Raw genomic sequence first — 16,897 nt, 5'->3', positions numbered from 1 at the left:
GCACAATTTCTCAGCTATTTGAAATAGACACTCACACCTTGGCCAGGTATATAAGAACCTGTACTCTGCTAATGGTCATTATGTGTCTTCAAGAAGAGAAATGGAGTCAAGTGACCACAGTGGCCTTTAGTCTGGGAACATTTCCAGGGCCAGCGCCCCAGAGTACACACCTAAGAACGTGAGCGTACTCAGCTCTCAGAGTTGGATTCCTGAGCACCTCTGCTCCTCCTGCGCCTTGGCCATGCTCCTTACCTCTCACAGGGCAACTTTAGTTATTCCAAGCCAGGGGAAGAGGAGGGATACACAAAACACCTCCTAGTTGTCTCCACGTACTGGCTTCCAGGTCACCACCTGCTGTGATGTGCTAACCATATGTTCACAAGTGTTACGATTACAAACTCGTTCTTTCATGAAACACTTTGAAAAGTGCATTTTCATAACAATCATTTCACGTTCCCACTGTTGTGGTCAAATATGTGTATCCCATAAGCAGAAAGCTACAGTAGGAAGAAAATCAGCTTGGGGTCACCAAGATTAGGCTTCAAATTCCAGCTGTGTCACCCTCCAGCGTGAAGCTACTCAGCTTACTTCTGTATCAAGGGGCAATGGTACCTAATGTGCTGGACACTCCAGGAAGGGTGTAAGTTGATGGTGGGAAGCTCCAGGCACAGGACACTGAGCTCGCTCTACTGAGCATGCTCTGCATGCAAGTGCTGTTCTCGGTACTTGACTGCCTCTACCGCATCAGCTGAGCAGCCAGAAAATGGGCATAAAACCTAGTACTGGGCTGCTTCACAGTGCATCTGTGTGTACACGACTGGTCCTCTGAGCTGGAATTGAAGCTTCTCAAGGGCAGAATCCATCTTACCCTTTATTCACCCTCCAGTTTCTTGAAATGGGGGGTTTTTAAAAGAAAAATTTGATAGCAGAAATATGCGTGCTATTGACAGCCTGTCATCTTAAAGGCCACATTGGGATGTCCTCGGGATCTGTTTTTTTCCTCATTTTACATTTTACATCTGTTTAACAAATTAACAGAAGCTTATCAGTCACTACTCTGATAGCCTGGCTGACTCTGGATCCAGACTGTACCAGCAGGAAAGATGTTGTGACTAAGGTGCTCACACAGTAGTAACATGCTTTGGGCGTAGGGGGGTTGGGGGTGGGTAAACTCACAACTAATGGATGTGGTGAGCGTTGTAGGTAGGGGAAGGGCCCGTCTCAGATCATGGTTGGGATGTGGCAAAGTCATAACATGTAACCAAAATGTTTGTACCCCCATAATTTCCTGAAATAAAAAAAAATAAAAAAAAGAAAAGATATTGGTGAACCCTATGCCTGACTTGAAGAAACGCTGGAAAAGCTACCAGAAAAGGTCGGGGAGCCATGCCTCACTCACCCCTTCACTGCTCAGGATGTGGACCAGGAGGCCGTTGCCACAGCCCAAGTCAACAAAGGACTGCTTGGCAGTTACTCCCCTCTCGGCTCTTTCTTCTTCCCATAGAATCTTAGAAAAGAGAAAAAACAAAACAAAGCTAGTTGGTAATTCACTCTTTTCAAGAATCATTCAGACAGAAATTCCACCTGGGGTTATAAACAGAGTAGGACAGAAAGGCCTCGAGGCAGGTGATGCACAGGTGAGCGGAACAGACATGGTGTCCACCCTGAGGTGGCTGGAGCCAGCCCAGTGCTCTGGCCTGATGCTGCACGAGCATCCCAGCTTTCTCTGTCCATCGGGAGTCCACATTCATCGCTGGGCAAGAGCTTTACAGATTATTGTTAGTTTCTTCACACTTTCTCTACATCCTTTAAGTTTTGTATACTTTGATAATCAAAAAAAGATGCTATTTCTAAACAGTATAATAGAATTTAAGTTCAAAGGAAACTGAAAATTACCTAGTCTACTTAGATAACTCTTTATAGGTAAGAAAGTCAGACTAAGGAAAGGGGGCCAGAAGCCCCCAGGCCAGGGCTGGAGACATGCCCCTCTCCACGCCAGCCAGCACCTCCTGGTCACCACCAATCATGGACCTACCGGCACCTGCTGACACTCATGCAAAAGTATCTCACAAAGTGAAACCATCCCACGTGCAAGCAACCTTCCAAACAGCTGTCAACACTGTGAGCTATGGCTTTGGTGATGTCCTTCACTGCTGGCAGCATCTTGCCGTAGCAACCTGCGCCCACTCCAGATAAGCTCAGGTTATATACATTCTTACCAGCAGGTATGCAGCAATAGCCACATCTTCATACACAAACTTCTCAGGATCAGTTACTTCAGGCCACACCTAAAACATTTTCAAAGGCACATGTAAATTGTTCTATTTCCCTGCCACTTCCTAATACTTAAAGTCTCCCCCACAAGCTTAAGTCAAACTGGATTAACTGTGCAATAAAAGTATCAGTTCACTCAAATGCACAAATTCATGATTGTTCTCTTACAATAAGAAATTTACATAAAGACACATAAAACTATGGCGCTACTTCTATGTAACCAGACATGCCAAGGACAATGTGCTCCAGAGCAAGGTTTTATGATAAAGAAAATGTAAGATGTCTAGAAGAGGCAAGTGGACATCAGAGGAAAACACTCAGCTATCCTGTGCTGTTTATGCACATAAGGGTATCAAACAGGAAACAAGCTGCGGGGAAGAGCAGGAAAGCCCAGGGCTGGGGAGCAAAAGACCAGCGCTGCCACCCTCTGACCCGGCAGTGCTAGCTGCTGCCTCCTTCCCTATTTTGTCTCTGTTTCCCCATCTGAAAAGAGGGATAAAGCCTACGCTTTAACTAACATGCAGGACGATCACCAGGGTGCTCTGAACACTGTACAGCACTAGCTGTGATGGGTGAGGTCTCATTACTAAAATTAGTACTGTACATAACTGGCATTTGGCAGAAAAGAAAAATCCACGGACAATGGTAAATGTTGGAATTTCTATTTCCAGTCATAATGCATTAGATAATGCAGATGAACCATCTAAGGACAATCTTAAAAGCTGGAAAAAATATATTATAAAAAGTACTTTCTGGAAGGCACTGAATAGTTAGCAAGACAGTGAAGGACTACCAGCCCAGGACCTGGGACGGAACAGGAGCCCAGCCTCTATCAGCCAACCCTGGGGACCCATAGGTGCTTCGGCAACAATGAACGGTTGCCGTTTTAGGCCTGTGACTTTTGGGGTGCTTTGTAACATGCAAGAGGTGACTTTTTAAAAAAATACATGGAAATAATAAATTGTGGTTCCTTCTAGGAGGAGGGAGGGAGACGTGAACTAGGAAGAGGACAAAGGAGCTTCAACTATATTAGCTAGCAATGCTTTAATTCTCAAGCTCGGTGTGAATACACAGACGTTTGTTGTGTTCCTCTTACATCTTATATATAAAGTTAAGGACATGTTATCACAAAATTTATCTCTTTTTCGGAAGTATCTTCTTTATACCTTAATTTTTCATATATTTTCTTAAAATATCTTTAAGTCTATACTAAAGGATTATGGTAATTTAGTCATTTATTCGAGACTCAACTACTTATAAATTAAATATTTCCCTTTTGTTCTCTTAAAATGATGTACAAAAAGAGACCCTTTTCTATAACACATCTGCCTATGTTTTTGTTGTTTGCACCCCAAAGTACATCAAAGTACAGCTTACAATAAGTAACTTTAAGTGGGTCTATTTGGACTTGATGTCTGCATCTGTATAAAACTAGAAGGTTCGCAGGAAAAACAATTTTACCTGGCAGTTTGATCATATTACCTCATTTAAATGAGAAGGAAAAGAAATCACCGATGTTCACACGTACTCACCATCAAATCAGTACTAATTAATCAACACTTATATGCACATATGGAAGTAACATTTATTGGGTGTTGGGCAGGTGGAAGCGGGGAGGAGGGGATGGGCATAGGCACATTCACACCTAATGGGTGTAGTGCACTGTCTGGGAGATGGACATGCTTGTAGCTCTGACTTGGGCGGTGCAAAGGCAATATATGTAACCTAAACATTTGTACCCACATAATATTATGAAATAATAAAAAAAAAAAGAAATCACGAATGTTTCCAGATGTTACCAGAATTACCTTAACCATTTCTTTATACTTCTCTTTAAGCTCCTGGTAAGCCTTGCTGTATTTCACAATGGAAATGAGGGAAAGGGTGCTTTTAAACTCACTCCTCTTGTTCTCCACAGACCACCTGGCCAACTTGGGCAGCAGTTCTTCTCCAAGCCAGGTGGGTTTGGGATACAGAATTCCATCTGAATGCCATCTTTCTGGACAGAAAATTAAAACAGATATGAACCTTTAAAAATAAGAGAAATATGAATAAGCAGGGCTATTTTCAATTCTCATATTTAATTTATACAATTATTTACCAAAAGAAAGGAGAAGTTAAAACATTTATAATTAAAAAGCATTTTACCAAAAACATAAAACAATCTGGAACTAGAGAATTTTCATCTAATAGAGAAAAACACTTAAAAAGCACAAAGAATCCCTCTTCTTTTGCAAACTTTGCTAAAAACGCATATACACAGCCTATGATGTCCATCGGATGCGTGAACAGATAAAGCTCCTCCTTCCTTCTGCTTCATGCACAAACTAGCCAGCTTCTAAAACATCTAAGGATTTTCCTAACATTTCTATTTTTTATGTATTTTCACAAGTGCAACTAAAATATGAGTAGACTGGTTCACAAAACATCTATTTGCCCGAAAGCTAAGTGCTCAGTCACTCAGTCACGTAGAGGACACACATGGACTCCGTGCATTTTACTGGTCTATTTTTTCTCCCCCATCTTCTGCCACCAGGAGGTACCGAGGGCAGGGCTTTTGTCTATTTCACTCACTGCTATATCCCAGTTCCTCGCAGGGCCTGGCACAGTGCTCAATAGACGAGTGGACGCTCACAACCCATGGGGGGCTGGCAGGGACAAACGTGGACCCAGAGGACAATACATTGTTGAAGGGCTACATTTGGGAATCATAGTGGAGAGGAAAGAGCATAAGTTTCTTGGGCAAATGAGAGAAAGCTACGAAAAAGGTGACATTCAGCGGGTATCCCTAATAAAAGACCTAGGCTGCTGGATGAGGGGCAGAGCTGGAAAGGCCTGACTGGCATGCTGGGGAAGGGGTGGCACTGCACTGGTGTGGGGACACTTGCAAGCTATCAGGCCATCTGGCAAGAGCCACGGTTCTCAGGTTTTCTGCACCACAGTGCATCACAGGGGCACAACTCACTCCCGTAAGATTCTCCAGAGAGAAGCGGCCCAGAGGGGGCCCGAACATTTTCCCTGGCCTGGCTGCTGCTTCTGTGAGGCCTATGCAGCTCACTTCAGAGGCTCTCCTGTGCAGCCTGACACCAGCCTCAGTGGCCTCCACGTGTTCTGCAGATACAATCTGGCCGAGGCGGGTCCCCTGCTCTGCCCCCTGGGCTTCGATGCTCTCCCCAGGGGTCCCCAGGGGCCCATGCAGCCTCCACCTTCTGCATCCACTCTGGCATCCCTTTGAATACCCCCTCCTCAGAGGCCTTCCCCACCCACCACATACATGGGGCACAACACTGCCATCACTAATGAGGGAACACGGGGAGGTACTGTTTACCTGTTTCAGTTTTCTTCACAGCACTACCTGCTTTGGAGCATGTACTGTCTGTCTCCCCGGTGAGACCTGCACATGCCGGGCACACAACAAACACTGCTAAAAAGAAACGTGCTGAGGAGGAGCACGTATGCTCCACAACAGAGCCCATCGGTGTCCATTTCATTTGTGCTCAACTTAGAATGCAATTCATCTGGCCCCCAAGTCACACCCAGAGACTGCGAGTGACAGCTGCCCAGCAGGGCCATGACAGGAACTGCCCACCAGAGAAGACAGGAAGCAGCTGCTGTGTCCTCAGCAGCTTGTCAAAGGACAGCGAACGTGACTCCAACGCAGCGAACACACCCCAAGCAACTACTATGGCCAGGAGCCACACTAGGTGCTCTCACTGTACTCAAGGAGATGGGCTGCCTTCAGGGCTGACAAAGAGCTCCAGCATTAGCATGTGCCCAGGTGACTGCCACAGTTCACCGAGCTGCTCCCAGTATCACTCTCACTCCCCACCTTCCAACAAGAGCACACTGACAGGAGTGGACCTCGGGGCAGGTTCCCTTGGCAATTTGGGGCAACCTCTGGACAGTTCCCAAGGGGCCGAGTGCTCCTACCAAGCTCTAAGCCTGCAAAAGGTCCCTGCAAGGCCCAGCCCAGCCACCTCCTCAAAGGCTCAGGAATCATCAAACCCATTTCACAGGCGAGAAGACTGAGGGCCACAGAAATCGAGTGACACACTCAAGACCACGCTGCTAGTGGGCAAACCCAGGTCTGTCTGACTCCAACACCCAGGTTCTTCCTACTGTGGCCCTCTGCTTTCTAGGAAGCCACGTGCAAACCCATTCTGGTCACAGAGACTCATCCCTTAAGACTGTTCTAGGAAGCATAAGCTGATGGGCACTCAGGGAAACAGCAGCAGAAGAGTGAAAAGTGAATTTACCCTTCCTCTGACTTTTTTGCTTAAAAAACAGCAAATGGTATAAACTAAATTTCATACTTTCTGTACAGGTACAAATACCATATGAAATTAAGGGTGCTTATTAAACTGTTACTGTTGTAATAAGCATTACTGAACATCCACTATAAAAGGAACCATCACCTACTCCCTATTAATAAGTTATAAAAAGTAAAATAATAAAGGGATTTGAACTTATTTGACTTCAGTGCTAAAACCTGGGGCTGCTGACTGTCAAGGCTACACGGAAGGTAGATGCTACAGACTATGCTAGAGACTTCGGCCAGGCTGTGACCACCCAGACGCAGGGATGGGCAGCAACGGAAAGAACAACATGCCATGGACACACCAACTAGCAAGTGTAATCATTCAAACCATAACTGCCTAAGAGATCAGGACGGTAAGCTCTTCAGCAATCCACAATCTTTCAGCTGCCTAAAGAAATAATGGATCGAAACCATAAAGCAGGGAAACAGGAATCGGCCACCCAGTTCTTACCATTCTTCCCTGCTGTCACTGAGCCGAATTTGATACACGTTGCCCATCTTAATCTTTAAATTCCCTTCCTCATCTTCTTCCAGAGGTAAAAAAGTGACGGTTCCATTGAGGACATCTGGGAAAAACAAGAGAAGGATGACAAATTCTAACTGCTTAGCTCAGTATCTTATCAGAAGCAGTATCAAAAAAAATAATGAATAAATTATGATGCTTTCAATCTCTCAGAGGCTCTTCCCAGTACTCTGCTTACAAGGGCACTGCAGGGGAAGGGAGAGGCTTTTGTCTTCTACTCACTGCTACAGCCCAGTGCCCAGAATGTGCAAGGCACCCAGCAGCCATTCTTAACAGCTATCTGTTGGGGGGTGCACAAGCCAGGACCCAAGGGAAGAGCCAGCCAACTGGAGTCTGTCGGGGCTTGAGAGCTATAACTGGACGGAGAGAGGGGGGATCTCTGCTCCAGCTGGGTGTCTGCTACAGCCCGACCTTGACCTTCAGACGTGGGGGGCATAGAACGCTGCCCAACCATCAGAGGCCAATTCAGGAAAGTAATTCCAGGCCCTCATAACCCAGGCTTTATGTTGTGTGGAGCCCTCGCTGTTTGCAGGGACTTTGCACTCACCTTCCCATTAAAATATAAGCAGAGCAACATATTCCTAAGCTAAATTTATGGCATTATATCAATTTGTGTGGACTGCAAAGTGCTCCTTTTGCCATGTAACATTTGCAGACATGATTAAGGACACAGACCCTAAAAGAGGGGGAGAGTGCTCTGGATTTCCCTGGTGGCCCAATCTAATCCCATGAGCCCTGAATGGCAGACAACTTTCTCCAGATGGAGGCGGAAGAGAGATGCCAACAGAAAAGGAAGTCAGAGAGGTTCCAAGCATGAGAATGACTAGCCCCCGTTGCTGGCTCTGAAATGTAGGAAGCTGTACAAAAGAACCAAAGAGGCCTCTAGGAGTGGACAGCCAACACAGAAACAAAGACCCCAGTTCTGCCTAGAGACCTGGGCTCTGCCAATAACCTGAATAAGCCTGGGAGAGATTCTTTCCCAAAGCCTCCAGATAAGAGCCCAGCCAAACGGCTCTTTCTTTTTGGCCTTGTGAGAGAAAACCAGAACAGAGAAATGAGCAGAGCCAACGAGGATTTCTGACCTTCAGAACTAAGAAAATCAATTTCTCGTTTGGGCCAAGAAATTACAGTCATGTGCAGTAATGTGTTACAGCAGCCACAGGAAATTTAGCTGAATAAAGTTCAAGACGAGGGGCTAAGGCTGAAGTGTCAAGGTCATGGACAGTGAAAATAAACGCCAGAGATTTGACAAACACTGAGGACTAGTATAGGTTCTCATCCATCCAATCACTACGCTCTTTTACCCCTGTTTGTCTTGGCATAAATTGCTCCCTTTCCACTTATCTCTTTACCTGCTCAACTCCTATTTATCATTCAACATCCAGCTCATCGTTCACCTTCTCCCTGAAGCTTTCCAGACACCAACCCAATCAACTATCCCAACCATTGTACTAAGGACACGTATTTTTATGAGCCTACTCAAAAAACAATAAAAAACCTACAACCTCCCTAGACACCAGAGAAGAACTGGCACAGTAAGTGCCTTGAGTACCTTTTCAGACCTGAGATTCAACGAATGCTTTTTAATCTAATCGTATCCTTCCACTTTCCAAAATGCTCTTACCTTGCACGACTATTTCTCTCCTCGGAGCTGCAAGCGGGCAATGAGGGCTCGTTTTCGGGATGACGGTTCTGAGAACCACGTCGAGCTCGTGCTGCGTCTCAGGCTGAGATCCCGCCCCGGGGCCCGTGAGGAAGGCCAGCAACTCCGGACTGCCGCCGCCGAGACTGCGGGAGAAATCGTCCCAGAGCAAATCCAGGTCCGTGGCGGGCAAGTCGCCCTCCCCGTCACCGGCCTTGCCGGGCTGCCCCGGATTCCCAGCTAGCAGAGGCGCTGAGGCTGCTTCCTTCTGTGCCTGTTCTAGCTGGCGCCGGCCCCTGGCCTCCGGACGTCCACGACCCACCGTGCCCCTCGCGGGTCCTGCTAGAGGCCTGGGGCCGGGTCCCGGTCCCTCCTCCTGCTCGGGACCGGCGCTCGGCCTGGGGCCGCGGGCCTCTGCCCAGGGCAGGGCGGCGCTCCGGCGGGCCTCCAGACGGGCACCGCACAGCCGTTTGTTGGCCACCTGCGGCCTCTCCAGCCACACAGCCACGGCCGCCCAGAAGCCCCCCGGGAGCAACCCTCCTGAGTCGCTCACCGCGACCCGACCCGCCTCCGCCATGACCAGCCGGCACTTCAGGGCCAGGGTCGCGGCGCGTGGCGATGACGCACAGACTCAGTGGCGCTTTGACGTCATAGGGCGGGGCCGGAAATTAAAGCGGCGATTTCATCGGTTTTTGCTTTACTTGGTCGTGGTTCAACTGTGGAGTTCTTGCTTAAGTAATCTGGGGAATATAAATCCTAGGTGCGCTGGTGCCTGGTAGTAACATGGTCAGGGCTGAGTTTTGGAAGAATTCTGGAGCTGCTATATTTATAAATCATAAAGCCAGAAGATCTGGAATCCATTCTCTCCAGTATTGATCACTGATAAAAGTCCAGGAGCCTAAGTTTGTGAACGTTCAAGATAAGTCCCGTATGAAAGCTCCCTTTTCTCCACTTGCGTTCCGGTTGGCTTTCTTTTGTGGAGGAGTTGCATCCAGTGCGTTTCTACGTCTGAGCACAGCCATGGGTGTTTCTTAAGAATGATAGAACCTCATGCTATGACAGATGGACGTGTCCCCGGGAGGAACAGAGAAGGTTGGATACTGCCAATTTAGTCCAACGTAAGCAGCACCCGGTCTACGGGATCTGTAGTGAAATTCCAAAAACCTCAAAGATTCTTCATTCTTTTTATACATTACTACACTTGGGATTTTGCCATTCCCTGAAGAATCTCTATAAGAATCAAAGAGAAATGAAGACTCTTCAAATCATGTGATATATCAGAGAAAAGAGCAGAGATCAAATGTGGAATAAAGTAAAAGATAAATGAGTGATGTAAACTCACAGACACAACTGCTCACTCCAGCCCAGTCTGTGATCTTGTAATTGAATTTTATGCTATCTCTGTTAGTTTCCTACCGCTTGGGAACAAATTACCACAAACTGGGTGGCTTAGAGCAGCACACACTTACTCCCTCACAGTTCTGAAACCTCGGAGGGAGAATCTGTTCCTCCCTTCTGGCTTCCAGTGGTTGCCAGCAATCCTTGGAGCTCCTTGACTTGTGCCTCCGATTTCAGCTTCCAGGGGTCACACCCATATGACCTCATTTTAACTTGCTTACATCTGCAAAGGCCCTATTTCCAAATCAGGTCACAGATACCAGGGGTTAGGACTTCAATATATCTTTTGTGGGGACCCAGTTCAACCCACAAAGGTGTTTAGCCTGGTTGGCGCAGCCTAAAGATCAATAACTACAAATATGCCTGCAGTATTCAATACAGTAACATGCTGAGCAGGTTTGTAGCCTAGGAGCAATAGGCTATGACACATAGCCTAGGTAGGTAATAGGCTATACTATCTAGGTTTATGTTCACATAACAATGAAATAGCCTAACAACTCATTTCACAGAACATGTTAAACGACACAGGACTGTATATGAAAACAAATTGTCAAACTCCACTTCAGTATGGTAAATGTTTAAAAACTTCTTATCAGCTATTTGGCTGATTGGAGAATGTGTATTTTTCTAATTCATGGTGATGTAACATTAGCCCTAATTGAAGAACTAGTATTTAAACTTTATAAAGATAAGACATGAAAGGGCTTATTTATATTTAAAATCTTTATTAACAGGATATTCAGTTTTAGTTATTTTCACCCCTCAGATTGTGGGTAAAGAAGGCATTAAAAAATTTATGTTTGTCTCCTTTCCCTCTTCAATTTTAAAGATATTTAAAATGATATAACTAAAAATGTTTGGATAGTATATATGTTTTGAAAACATTTTTTTCTTGTTTAGTATATTGACTTTGTACTGTGAATTTTTTTGGTTTTCTTATTTCTTGGATAATCTCAGGATTTTCATGGGGGGGAATACTCTTAACTTCATTTATGAGGCAAATTTCCATACAAAACTCCATCTCTTTTCTGTATACACACACACATACGCTCCTTATTTAAAAAACGAATTTCTTGATAATTTTTTCCCATTAAATTCTGCTTAAGGAATACTTAGTCCTTTAAGCACAGAACATAATTATGATGTTCAAAACATAAAATAAGACTTTATAAAGTTAATGATTATTAACAATATGAATTTAAGGTTTGTTTTTAATTTCATGATTTGATGATTTGCATGTATAATTCTATTATCTACCCAAGCAAAATCTTTTGTAATTCAAATTAAACTTCTCAAAGAGCAAAAAAACAAAAGAAAGAAAAGAAATAACTACAAATCTTACCAAGCTGCTGATGTGTACAAGGACCCGGAATAAGCCCTGAGAATACAGAGCTAAATAAGACCCTGCCCTTGAGGGGCCTTCAGGTGACAATAGAGGCAGAAAGATACAACGATGGCTGTGGAATATGAGAAGTGAAACAGTCAAGGCATGTTCAGAGTTTAGAGGTTGCAGAGAAAGAGAAGCTAGTTACTCTCTAAGGCACCTTCTATCTCTAAACAAAAGTGTCGTAAAAGGGGGAGCCAGTGACAACTCAGTGAAAGAGAACTAAATTTTAAAAAAATCTTTTGAGGGAGTCCCAAGGCAAGGTATCCACTTTGATTTCTCCACATATAGCAACAATGCTGCTTCATTTAAATGTGGCCTGAAGTTCTCAAAAGTCTCTTGTTTTCTAAAGCAGATAATATGAAAAGCAAAAAAGAGAAAAAAAGAAAAAAGTCTCTTGTTTTCCAGGCTCTGGAAGGCCATTTTGTGGCCCTGGGGCTTCATTGTGTCCCAGCACTGGCTAATTTAGTCTCTGCTTCTCTGCTGCATGTCACGTGGGCATAGTAGAGAGAGGTCACAGACACCTGCAGTCCTAGGACTTTGGAGCGAGGGGTCATAAATTCAGAAGCCAATGTTTGGCAGGGGAGGTGGAAAATTCCAGTTTGACAAGGGCTGGTATCCTTGCACAAGAGCATGTCAGTTGCTTCCTGGAAACCATCCTATGGACCTAAGGATACAGTTAACCTGCCTGCTGCCTCCAACTTCCAATGCCCTGTGCACTCTTGTTCCTGCCTCCCTTTCCAACCTCATTCTCCAACTGTCTCCCCCCACCTGCTAAGCCCCTGCCACCATGGTATTCTTGTTCTTCAAACTCAACAGCTCATTCCCACCTTAGGGCCTTTCTGCTGGGTGTTCCCTTGCCTGACATGTGTATTCTCAGATCTTCTGCCCACTCAGGAACAGCTGAACTGTCCCCTCCTCAGGCAGGGCTTCCCCGACCACCCAACCAAATGGCTCCCATTTTGCATGTTATTATTAATGCCATGTTTTGTTTTCTTGTAACTACCCAAGCTTTGTTTGCATCATCTCTCTAGAAAATATGCTTTGTTAGGTTGGGACCCCTGTCTGGATTATCACCATAGCCCTCGCATACTTTTTGGCATATAGGAGATGCCCAGTGAATAATTGCTGAATGGAAAGATCACTAAGATTAGAGAGTGCAGCAGGAGATCTATGCAGGTAGCAGAGATGTCCAGGCCTGTCTCTCTGGGAAAAGCAGGGCCCAGCCAGAGGATGCTGGGTGGAACAAGCACAGAGAAAGCTGGCAAGACCCAGGCTTAGGTCAGAGTTCCGACCCACTGCCTGGGGCTGGGAGTGGTCTCTAGATAGTGCTATGCTGTAGTACTTTCTGTGATGATGGGAATGTTCCGTTTGCATTGTCTAATCGAGTAGCTACATGTGGCTACTGAGTACTTGAGGTGTAGCTAGTGCAATTAGGGAACTGATTTAAATTAAATTTATAGGTAATTTTAAGTAATGCGTATTTAAACAGCCACGTGAGGCTAGTGGCTACTGTGTTAGATGATGCAGCTCTAGAGAGACTCAACTGGGACCCAGAAATTCCCTCATTCTGGGTCCTTAGCATCTAAGTGCTGGAAGCAAGGTGTAGCGTGGGAACTCAGAGGCTGAGGCTTCACCTGGAAGGCCCCTGCTGCTCCGAGCGTCCTGAGTGGCAGGCAGCTCCAGCTGATCAGAACACAGGCCTCAGCCCACTTCAGCAGCAGCCCCCATCACCGTCCAGGCCCTCAGCCAGACACAGGCACCTGATGCTAAGACTTCTTCAGCATATAAACCCTTTGGATTGAATGTGTTGGGTTTATAGTGAAAAAAAAAGATTTTTCATTGCCTCATGCTAGTAACATTCCCCATGAAGACCAAAGCTTCACTTGTTGGACATGCGTCTTACAAAACCACATTTATGACAACCAAAAATAAATGACTGAGACAAAGATCTCAATCAATGAAGGTTTTATTAAACCAAGATTTTGAGGAGGTGCCTGGGAAAAACACAACCCACAGACAAGCTATGGTCATTTTTCCAAAGGGGCAATTGGAACCTGCAGCATTTAAAGGCAACAGAGAGAAGGAAAAAGCGAGGAGGGGGGTGGCGGGGGGTTGATGAGGCAAAGTGGTTACATTCTTGTGGGGCCCAGGAAATCTACATTTTACATAAAATAAGGGGAATGTTAAAAGGGAAAAAGGGAGTGAAGGAAGCATCGATTGTGTATGTCCCTGGGTAGGTGGAAGAATGTCCGATTCCCTCTTGTCTCCAGTTGCTACCTGTAAGATAAACTTGTAATTCATTCTTAGTGTGGAATCAAACAGGCTTTAGTTTTAGGTGCTAAACATAGGTACAATTTGCACGTCCTTGCTTATGGGAGGTCAGCAAGGAATTTCCTTAATGAATGATCTGTGGGGTCAGCTCTTCACAGGCACCGGAGGCCTTTACCTTCTCTTTTGCATAAGGAGGTGGGGGCTCTGAGACTTTGATTTGCTTTTTGCACAATCAATGGAGGCTTATTAAGCTGCAGTTTAAGGATGCACTCCAGAAAAAGACAAGCCACAGATGCATCTGTGACTTTTTCTGAAGAGGGATTTGGCAACTCCGTATTTAAGGGGAGGAGGCATACAGAAAGAAAAAGCAGAAGGGGGATGGGCAGGGAGGCAAATGGCTACATTCTTGTGAAGCCCAAGAAATCTATATTTTATTTAAGATAAGGTGAGTGCTTGAAAAGAAAAAGGGAGTGAAAGAAGAATCAATTATGTAGATGTCCCTGGGTGGGTGGAAGAATGATTGATCTCATCTTATCTCTGTTCCGCACCTGGGAAGATAAACCTGCAGTCAACATTATTAATGTGGAATGGAACAGACTTTAGTTTTAGGATCTGGGCTTAGTCTGCAGACCCAAAGTCACAATTTGCATGTCCGTGTACATGCGAGGCCAGCAAGGAACTTCCTCAGGAATGGTCTGTGGGGCAGTCCGTGTTGATGCCTGAGGCCTCTGAGCTTTCCTTGGTGACCTGGCTGATGCAGAATGTTAGCAGCAGCTGTTCCTGTGGAAGGGGGTGTTGCAGGACTCAGCCTCCAGGCTTCACCTTCCCTTTTGTATCAGGAGTTGGGGGGTGGTCTTGAGATTTTTATTTTCCTTTACATTTACATTCCATAACTCTTCTCTAATGCCATTCTCACTGCCTACTACTTAACGTGATTTCACTGGGGGGAAGGAGGTGGCTGAGCTGTGATGGGGCCATTCCCAGTCCAGTGCACCAGTGACTCCTTCCCAGACACCCTTCCATGAATTCTAAATCAGCAAGGGAGGTGGTGGTGGGAGAGAGATGAGGGAGGGGACAAAGGGAGACAAATGGCCAGAGGGTGGGAGGCAACTTTAGTTTTAACAATGCATTCAAATAATTGCGGTTGCCAATGATGGCCAGTTGAGCAAATGACTAAAAATGTACAGGGAGCAGGCAAAGGGTGTGCCAGAAGGAAATGGGACAGACGTCAAAATGAGCGAAAGAGGGGGTGAGTGGGGACCAATGGCAGAGTTCCTGGGGATTACTGTCTCTGAGCTACCCTAAGAGCCCCCTCTTCCCCCGCAGCTCACACTGGTGTTCCAAAAGCGCAGTTTGCCAGGAGATAGCTAACGAAACTAAACTCCTCTTCTTGTTCCCAAAGTTGCTCCTTCTATGCCAGTTTCAGTGGCATTTCCATCCACCCAGGTCCCAGCAATACAACCCTGAGTAGATATTACCTGAAGAAACAACGAAGTTCATAATGTGGAAAAGAGAGCTTTATTTCTCATAAAAGGTTGCACCTGGGGTGGCCATTCTGGCAGGCTGGAAAGCAGGGACCCCAGCCACAAGCCAGGGGCATGTGCTTTGAGGCAGGAACAATGGGAAGAGGAATGTCTACCGAGCAGGGTGGCCAAATATACACATGTAACAAGCTGTAGGAGGAGTCATGAATGTTTATGAAAAGAGAAACATGTACCTGTGCAACGAGCTTTCTGCCCTTTCATGGGGTCCATGTTCAGAAACAGCCCCCTCTGTGTGAAAAAACAGCCCCCTGTCTGCCCTGCTCCAGAGATTGTTTAAAACCACTTCGCAGCTGGTGGTCTTTTATCAGGAAAGAATGCTGGTCTGGCCCTAAGGAAAAAAAGCATCATGGCCATTAGCAAGGGATGAGTGTCTGACCTCTCAGCCTGTCATGGCTGGGAACTCAGTTTTAAGGCTTCTCTGGGGTCCCCTTGGACAAGAGGGGGTGCATCTAGTCAGTGGGAAGCTTAGAATTTTATTTTAATTTACAGGAGCACGACCCCATCCTCTCTTCCAACCTCACCACAATCCTGTGTATCTCAGTGTCCACCTGATTGCACATAGAGGTGTCCAATGACATTCTCAGGTCCACCAGTGTCCTAAAGCCTAGGAGGGAACCACAGCTGGGGAGAGGTGCCGCAGGATGGACAAGCAAATGAGCAGGGGTAGTCCTGGGATAAAGCCATGGTCAGAGCTGGGAACAACAGTCTTAAACCTAGTCACCAATTCAGGAAACTGAACGGAGAGAGTGAAGTGATGAGACTGACACTTGCCATGAGCCAGCCCTGACAAGTCAGGAGGCAGACAAATGTGAGAAAAGGAGGGTGGAAAAAGAGAGGGAGAAGGGAGGGGAGTCCGAGAACATCCCCAAGGCTGGAAACATGTGCTTTGTATGTTTCCTCCATGCCATGTTGTGATGAAACCCTAACTTACATAGAACTGACAGAAAGTCACTCAGCTCCCTCCCCATCCTCCAACTCCACCTTAGCCTTATCTCAGGCCAGCTCACCTCTCACCTGGACTGGCCCACCACTTGCTTCACGGTCTTCTCCTTTAACCTGCCCTCCAGTGTCTGCCTAGAAACAGCTTCTCTCTCCCTCACTCCTTCAATAAACCCAAATGATTTCCCAGTAGAAAGATGTTTTTCTTTTTCTTTCTTTTTTTCTTTTTTGAGACAGAGTCTCACTCTGTTGCCCGGGCTAGAGTGTTGTGGCATCAGCCTAGCTCACAGCAACCTCAAAATCCCGGGCTCAAGCGATCCTACTGCCTCAGCCTCCCGAGTAGCTGGGACTACAGGCATGCGCCACCATGCCCAGCTAATTTTTTCTGTATACATTTTTAGTTGTTCAGCTAATTTCTTTCTATTTTTAGTAGAGATGGGGTCTCACTCTTGCTCAGGCTGGTCTCGAACTCCTGAGCTCAAACTATCCACCCGCCTTGGCCTCCCAGAGTGCTAGGATGATAGGCATGAGCCACCTTGCCTGGCCGAAAGATGTTTTTCTAATGTCAATGAAACATGTGAACCTAACTTACTAGTAGTTG

General features: G+C 45.9%; 1 protein-coding gene across 1 annotated transcript in view; it reads right to left on the bottom strand.

Annotated features, from left to right (window-relative positions):
* The window catches only part of TRMT44 (tRNA methyltransferase 44 homolog (S. cerevisiae)), a 28,869-nt gene extending 19,535 nt beyond the window's left edge, over window positions 1–9,334 (bottom strand). The window contains exons 1-5 of the mRNA XM_012655020.1: window positions 8,740–9,334; window positions 7,044–7,158; window positions 4,083–4,302; window positions 2,220–2,288; window positions 1,400–1,507 (exon numbers count right to left, since the gene is read on the bottom strand). Coding sequence (XP_012510474.1) covers window positions 1,400–1,507; window positions 2,220–2,288; window positions 4,083–4,302; window positions 7,044–7,158; window positions 8,740–9,334 — 1,107 coding nt within the window. The remainder of the gene's footprint in view (window positions 1–1,399; window positions 1,508–2,219; window positions 2,289–4,082; window positions 4,303–7,043; window positions 7,159–8,739) is intronic.
* Window positions 9,335–16,897: the final 7,563 nt, after the last annotated feature.

The sequence above is a fragment of the Propithecus coquereli genome, unplaced genomic scaffold (assembly GCF_000956105.1).
Source record: "Propithecus coquereli isolate 6110/MARCELLA unplaced genomic scaffold, Pcoq_1.0 Scaffold459, whole genome shotgun sequence".
Lineage (NCBI taxonomy): Eukaryota > Metazoa > Chordata > Mammalia > Primates > Indriidae > Propithecus > Propithecus coquereli.
Note: the sequence above shows the minus strand (reverse complement) of the source record. Positions and strands in the feature narration are given on the sequence as shown.